At 40.4% G+C, this 8,142-nt stretch overlaps 1 protein-coding gene across 3 annotated transcripts in view; it reads right to left on the reverse strand.

Moving 5' to 3' along the window:
• Positions 1-252: 252 nt before the first annotated feature.
• Positions 253-8,142, reverse strand: part of LOC103136593 (uncharacterized) — a 20,227-nt gene continuing 12,337 nt past the window's right edge. Inside the window, exons 1-3 of one of the 3 annotated variants that reach the window (XM_007549913.2) lie at positions 5,837-5,912; positions 5,251-5,400; positions 253-1,776 (exon numbers count right to left, since the gene is read on the reverse strand). In XM_007549913.2, coding sequence (XP_007549975.1) covers positions 821-1,776; positions 5,251-5,398 — 1,104 coding nt within the window. In that variant the 5' untranslated portion in view covers positions 5,399-5,400; positions 5,837-5,912 and the 3' untranslated portion in view covers positions 253-820. The other 2 variants (XM_007549922.2, XM_016670635.1) reach the window with 2 other exon arrangements.

The raw sequence follows: 8,142 nt of genomic DNA on the forward strand, positions 1-8,142 counted from the left end.
TCTGCAGGGAATGCAAATTGAATAAAAAAAACACACACATTTTGTTTATGCAAAACAGCCTCTTCACCACCTCAAGCAGATTAACAGAATATTAAAGTTATAAGTTTCAGAAGAATCTGAAACAGGAACTGAATGATGCTTCTTTCTTTAGAATGACAAGTTTAGTTTTAACCCCACATTACTTATTGATCAGCTTATTGGTGTATGAATGTGTGTGATTGGGTTAATTTGGCCACACTTCCCACATTTTTCTTGATGACAACTTCTCATTTTTTATTTCACTTCATACACAACTTTGTGCTGGTCTCTCCCTTAACATCCCACTCAAATATCATTAAAGCAAAATGTAAAAAACAAACATGGATGATTTTCAAGGCACAGAGACGGTCTGATTGACTCCATAATAATAACAGGAAAAACTCCATCTGTTTGCCCTTGAGTCCCTTGGTTTTCATTACATATATCTTCATGTCAGGCAGCATCAGCAAACTTCATGTTACACATTGCAAGATGCTGTTTGCCCCTGGATCAGTCTCACTTAAACTGTGGCTTTGTGCAAAGACAAACGTCTGTGGAAAGCGATGCCCCGAGGAGCTTAAGAAGTGCTTGGTGTCTCTCTGCAAGCACGCCTCGACCTGCCTCCTCAACACCTCTCTGCACTCTACAAATACTATCCCCAACATGTGAAAAGCTGCCTGGAAAGGTGTGTTTACTCTCCTGTCAGAGCAGCGTCAACAGGTAGAACAGCCGTCTGCACACTGGGACCACTCTTCATGGTTCTGCTGCAAACACTCATCGGCTGAAGTCTGGCTTTGTTTTGTTAAACCTGTGAGACTCTGAGAGAGGACGACATGTCTCTGCTGTTGGCCACAGACGAAATTAAAAACTTGATGCATCCATTCAGCACAGAGTCTATAGTCCTGATTAGAAAAGTGTTCACGCTTAGGTAGAAGGGAAGTGTGAACATGCAGAGCACGCTAACAACCGCTATTACTGTATTCTCCTCCAGGCTTGGAAAACCCCACCGATTCCGTCTCCTCAGGCGGGTTTGATTCAGATCTAAGCTCTGGTCTCTGGCTAAATCCAAAGGAACATGTTTCTGAGTCCTCTTGAATTCCTGTCTTCCCATCTCTTCAGACAAACAGTCATGGGAGATGAGGGGAAAGTCTCCATCAACACACTTTGAGGTAAACATTTCTGGATGAAGTGGCTTGGAGGTTGCAGGCGCCGCTCTGTCCTCGTACCGTTGTGTTCTCTTTGGTTCTGCAGAGGTCTGGTTTCTCCTCTGCAGTCCCGTGCTGACGGTCAGCAGCAGCCCGAGGAGAACCAGGAAGGCCAGGCTCCAGTAGGGATCCATGACTCTGTGCATGGGACTGAAGAGGTTTGGAAGACATCTGATGAGAGAGTCGGTTTTGTCCAGACAAGCCACCGTCCACCCTTCCTCCAGCTGCCAGTGCCACCGGACACTGAACGCCACGGCGATCCACACCGACAGGCAGCAGAAGAACCCCACCACCTGTGGCAAGCTTTCGCCTTCATCTGAGACGCTGCCGTCCTCTTCCTCCTCACCATTACAAAAAATCGTCCTGGGATCAGCTGCAGCATGCGGCCACAGCAACCTGATCAAGGTCTCCGTGGCGGTCAGAAACGTGGTGAGGAGCAGCACGGCTCCGTAGGTGTGGCTGAGGAAGAGCAGGAAACGTAGGGCGATGACGTCACCTGGTGGGTTCAGCTCAGTCAGCCAGAGCTTCAAGACGCAAAGGAAACTCAGGAAACCTGTGAGAACACAAAACAGAGAGTAAGCAGAAGCCCAACTACCAGTAAAAACACATAAGTTGTATTTTTTAAACAATGAATTAACTCTAATGGAAGCACTTCATATTGCAGTAAGCTTAGAGAAAAGTAAAGAAATCCTCAAAGTAGTGGAAGACTGATACTTTATCTGAGCTGCTTTATCGGCAGGTATGAGATATCATGTAAGAAATCTGAAGCCTTGTGTTAAGAGAGGAAAAATTCTTGAACTTTAAAAACCTTTTGACTCGTTAAATCCTCTCTTATGCCCGGGTTCAGAAAAATGCTGTGCGCAAAGACTGAGATCACGCAGAGATAACAGCGTCACAATAATCAGCATTTATTCAAGACGGATGCATACTATCACCAGACAAACACATCACAAAACATCAGAAACCTCAGAGCACAAACAACACATGAATTTACCTGAGAGAGGAAAAGACAAAAGATGGAAACGACAAACAAAAAGCAAAGACGTCTTTGGAGAAGTTGCAAGCGCAAAATCTGATTTGTTACTTCTGTGTAGAAAGTTTTATCCTCTTGTATTTAATTTATTCAAATAAGGCATATCTTTACTCATCCAACCAGGAGCTACCTCTGACCCTCTCTCAAGCCAGAAACCCCTGCCGTGTTTACGGCCTTTTCACAGATGAGTGTGAAAAGCTACAACTTCCACTGTATTGTTTTCTCACAGACAAAAGGCAGTTCAAACGATCCTAGCAAACCATCTGCTGTAACTACAAGTAAAATAACGGTCAATAGGCCAGAATAAGTTACTGATTTAAAACCACAATTTAGGCCATTTGAATCAAGACATGTTAAGTTTTAAAACTAGCTTATTTTAAATTTATTTTCTCAACACTTGGCATCAGTGTTTGCAAAATGTGAGCTGTAATTACCAAAACTAACTCCCACCCAGCCTTTGAATGCTTTCTACATGATAAAGTTGACAAGAGAGGAGTGGGTAGAGGACATCTCCTTGGTGCACACCCGCCTTCACTGAAACTCTTGATAAGGTCGAGTCGGGCCAATCTGAGTGCAGAACCTCGACTGGCTTGTGTTGCATGTTCGGCGAGAGAGCTAATACTGATACCAGCTGCACACAGCTTCACCTCAATAAGCTACATTAAATTCACTTCTTTAAGCGGCAGAAAGAACCAAGTGAAAGCAGAGAAAGTGATCATTGAAGCAGTGCTGACCCTGGACAGGCAGGAACATTCAGATAAGAAGCTTCTGCTGTTCTGGCCAAGAACCTAATCAGTGGATGAGGTGCAGACAGAGACAAGCAGGGCATGTGCATTACACATTCAAATTCAAGACACTACTTCAAGGTAAGGAGTTCAGAATTTAAATGTGTTCACTTCCTAAAGCCCTTTTGATCAAGCCCTTTGTTTGCTGAAAACCTTTTTATCATTAGATATGCACATCATGTTGATCCACCTCCTTCCAGACAGCAAGAAAAAGCACAAAGTAATGGAGAATTATGTAGAGTAAGAGCAAAGATCCATGTTTTTTTAATGTTTGGTGTGTACTTGTATTCAGAGGTGAAACCTCTATAAGAAGAAGTCCAGTTGTCTTCTGACTGAGAAATGTAGGTACTTTGATAATCACAGCTTCCGTTAAAGACAAAATTAGATCAAATTTCACTGAGAGAATCTATGGCAAATACCAAAGACATCACAGTTTGACAACATTTTTCTGTAGATTATGATTTTTTTTTATTTTATTTTTTTTATCTGTGGATTCATACATTTGACATCAAGGTTAAAAAATGAAAATCTGCACTGCAAAAACAAAATCTTACCAAGTATTTCTGGTGTAGATTCTAGTGCAAATATCTTAGTTGTACACTTGAAATAAGACACAAATAACTTATCAGTAACTTTTCAGCTAAATATAGGAGTTTGTTTTAAATCAGTAATTCCTTCAGATTGATGAAAAAGTACTAGTTCCATCCTTGGCAGGTAATTTAACTTATAATAAGACATGTTTCCTGCGTTATAAGTAAAATAATCTGTTAATGGGACTAGTGCTTTTTCAACAATATGAAGAAAGTATTGACTTAAAATAAGCTCCTATGTCTTTCTGAAAAGTTACTTATAAGTTAGTTTTGTCTTATATCAAGTGTACTAAGACATTTGCACTAGAATCTAGACCAAAAATACTTGGTAAGATTTAGAGTTTTTGCAGTGTATGGCAGACTTTTGACATTTAAAAATAAAAGTAATGCTTTACACAACAGCATTGCTCAACAATAGAAAAGCTTGAGATAGTGCTAATTATAGTGAGGCGTCAGATGACGATGTCAGTTGTAATATGTTTTTATTTTCTCTCTTTTTCACCTTTGTTTCCATCACTTTATTACTTTTAGCATTTGTGAAACATAATTTTTGTCTGGTGTGAACATCCATAGCTGTGAGACTGGCTGAATATTACATTAATGTGAAAGAGACAAGTTCACAACACTTGGGATATATTAGGGAACAATTACTCCCCTCCAAAGAGTCCTTTGAGGTATAAATACGATATCTGATATTTCAATGGCGACACATCTGCCAATCATTGTGCAGTTTCAGTAACATGCCTTGACATGAAGTTTAAATAAATGATAGAAGGTATTTATGGAGCATAATATTTACAAATACAAACATTTATATGGTTAAAATGTAGCTGAGATTCCTGTCCAAAAATATTAAGAAGTACCTTAGATTAACAAAGTTCTTTGTTGCTTTATATAAATTTCACTAAAGCTCACATAATACTAACTGAATATGCCTCAGCTTCAATGTTTTTCTTAGATTTTGATTGTTAAGGTGAAGCTTAAATTTGTCTTAAGGAATATTTAAACCAACATGTCACTATCAGTAAGTTCATCTCATGGACAGATCACAGATATACAACTTACAGCAAAGGCAATATTTAAAGAGCCAAACATTGTCTGGATCTGATTACACAACTGGATTAATTTGAATGTATTTGGAATTTAATTGGATTAAATATAACTTGATGTGATTTGAGATTTGTCGGGATGATCGTTGAATTGTTGCAACATAACTGAAGCGAATCATCTTAAACCTGCAGAAGGCTTTGAGTCACCAGGATCAAAAGGTAAATTAGCGTTTAAAAGCTTCACGCAGGTTTAATGTTTGATCACGCCCTGCATCACATTTGGGTGGGGGTGAAGATTAAACACTCTGCAGCACCTGCAACCACATCTGAACTCCACTGGCATCACTTAAACAAAATGAAAGCTATAACCACTGGAGGTCAGCAAAACGCCGACCTTAAGGGCATCAGGACTGCAAATCTAAAACACCATGAAGGAGCCGTTCGCTGATATTGGTGTTACATTTTTAGCTTGTTTACTGGGGCTTTTGGAGTGTTTCGTGGACAAAAATGAACTACAAACATGTTGTACTAGAGGTGCAGGTTAAGTGGTGCACCTGATTTTGTCCTTACCTGTGACCAGGAAGTCTGTGAAGATCAAGAGGGAGCAGCAGCAGAAGCTGACAGGACTGTGGGACGCAGCCAGAGACGGCAGGACGAGAAAACCGCAGACCAGTTTACATGTAGACAACACCACCGCTCCTTCCAACATACCATCCATGGCTGCAAGGAAACAACAAACATGGATCAACAGGTTTTTCTTTCTGCCTCAGGGAGGAGGAGCTCAGGAATGTCAGGAACGTTGCAGGTAATAATCCAGCTACACAGGTGGAATATCTTCTGTGAGATTGTGCTAAAAATAATAATAAAAAAGACTTTTCAGTGAGTGCTCCAAGGGTTTTGGGTCAATATTTGCTTGCGTCCACTGGTAATGAACCCTGGACCAGACAGAGCTCAGGGACGAGTTCAGCTGTGTCCCTGAGTCAACGAGAATGATACAAATAATTCAGATAAACCAAACCACAAAACCGCACAATCACACTGGTTCAAACCGGAGGATAAATATTTCCATAATCTTTAAGAGATTAAAAAATGTCTTACTGAAGCAAATAAATCTCTAGAGGGAAAGAACAGCTGCCATGGGGTTATTAGTTCTTACCTGCTCTCACAAGAGCCTGACGAGCGGCATGTCAAAATAAGCTTCAAATGCTTCATCCGCTTTCCTCACCTCCCCCTTTTGCTCCACCCTCACGGGATAACGAGCCCTCCCTACCCCCCGCCGCCACCGCCCCTGCCCTTCCTGCACCTGGCCTCTGGAGGTGACAGCGCTTGTGCATTTCTGGAGGGTGTGGCTGTGTTTGTGCAAGCTACAAAACCAGTGGAACAACTAGCTAGCCATGCAAACGGACGCAACGTGTTTGTTTATGTGTGTGTCTTTAAAGGGAAACCTGCTGATGTAGGCCAAGGATGTGAAAACAACTCCTCTGCATCCAGTTTGTTCAGGTTAAATGTTGAATACGCACCATGCAGGACGTTATATAAAGCCAGGTCAAATGGTGCATTTTAATGCCGTGGTGCAATCTATGCATGAATTATAAATCACTTTATAAGGCAAAGGTATCCTGTAGCAGTTTTTACAAGCAAGATGGGGTCCGCAACCTTTGTAATAGAAAGAGCCAAAACTTTAGAGCCACAAATGTTACATTGGCTTTTGAAAAAATAAAAAAGATTGCTTATATTTTTTGATAAATATCTACAATAGAAAATGTATTCTTGTGTTTAAAGAACCATCATTTTTAGGTTTTAAAACAAAGAAAGACACAAAATTTTTGCAATGAAGTGAGTTATTCTATGGGATGTTTGTATTTGTAAAAAAAAAAAAAGAGAGAACGAAAAATGCTACAAAAATCCTTTATTTCCTCTAAAGTTTCTACATTTAACATCTGTATTGTGACTTGGCACTTAAGAATAATTTACATGACTAGTGACTTAATGCAGTCAAATATTAAGCTTAATTTACATGGTTACTATTATTCACTGAATTTAACAGAATTGTTACAAAAGGGTGAAGTGAAACATATTTAAGTGCAAAGCATTATTTATTTGAAGAGAGGAAGTCTTTTATTTTGAAGAATGCTTAGCAGGATCTGCTTTTGTCTTTTGGTGTCTTCGGTTGCTAGGTTACGAAGAGCCTTTACCGTTACCAGCTCGCCGTTGTTTGTAGTTCAGATGTCCAGCAGACATCTGAACCTCCGTTATGATTAAAGAAGCTTTCATTGTGTAATATTTTGTTGCTGAAACCCGGAAATAAGGACTTTATTTATTTTTCTGAACGAAGTGAAGCTAACGGTTCAGTTTAGCAGCCACCATAACGGAAGCATTGGTGCGGTAATAGAGGAAACGGCCTACCATCCGTACCGCAACAACGAAGCTGTTAGCCCGACTAGAGGAGGAGATGGACAAGGAGAGTCCAGGCTTCGATTGTATGTGATCTCCAATGTGAACTGCAAACGACTTCAAAGTGTCCCGCATGCGCAGTAGAGGGCACAATAACGTCACACATAGATGTGACTTGTCTTGCTAACTGCCATAAAAAAGAAGTGTTCGGTGTTTGAGCATGAATGCTAATGGTGGAGCATATCTTATGATTTTGAAATTGTTGTCCAACCACAGCCAGCACGTTAACAACTTAATCCTCATAATAGTTCGCCAAGGTTGTTTTTCTTCTCGCTTGCGTGTATCAGGACGTAGAGTGGTGATATTTGTCGAGTATCAATGACGTTCGAGTTGGTTGAATGTGATCTGGCCGTTCAGATTCAGGTCACATTTGAAAAGATCAGATATGTATCGGATATCCAAGTGGCCTGGGTCGCATTCGAAAAAAATCTGGCTTGTGTTGTTCAGACTGTCATAAAAAGATCAGATGCAGGTCGCATTAAGGCAAAAAAGAAAAAATTGGAATTGGGTCACCTCAGGCTGCAGTGTGAACCAAAGACCAGCTTCTGGTTGACAAACCAGAGGAAGCGAGCCAAGAGACTGTGAAATACTAAACACGATTATTTTGTGTTTAATCAAAAGGCACTAATGGACATTTTGAAGGACATAGAAAATACAAGGAGAAGTGTACTACAGACATCAACGGATATTTGACCCTATTGAGTTTCTCACTCCTTTTCCTGTCAGAGTGAAGTGCCTTTTAAAAGAAATGTGGGAGAGAGAGGTCTGAAATATCCCAGGTCAAAACAGAATGTGAAAGCAGATTCTGAAATCAAAAATTTGAAAACATTTTGAGATGAAAATGGTCTATTAAGTGTTGGGGGAAGACTGCAGAACTCAGATCTTAGTTTCAGAGAACAACACCCCTGTTGGATACTAACAACAAATCACAATATTCTGAACTATTAGTTCAGTCATGTCATGAAAGGGTGAGGCATTCTGGTGTAAGAGACACACTGATTCAAGTCA

Source organism: Poecilia formosa, unplaced genomic scaffold (assembly GCF_000485575.1).
Source record: "Poecilia formosa unplaced genomic scaffold, Poecilia_formosa-5.1.2 Scaffold2, whole genome shotgun sequence".
Classification (NCBI taxonomy): Eukaryota; Metazoa; Chordata; class Actinopteri; order Cyprinodontiformes; family Poeciliidae; genus Poecilia; species Poecilia formosa.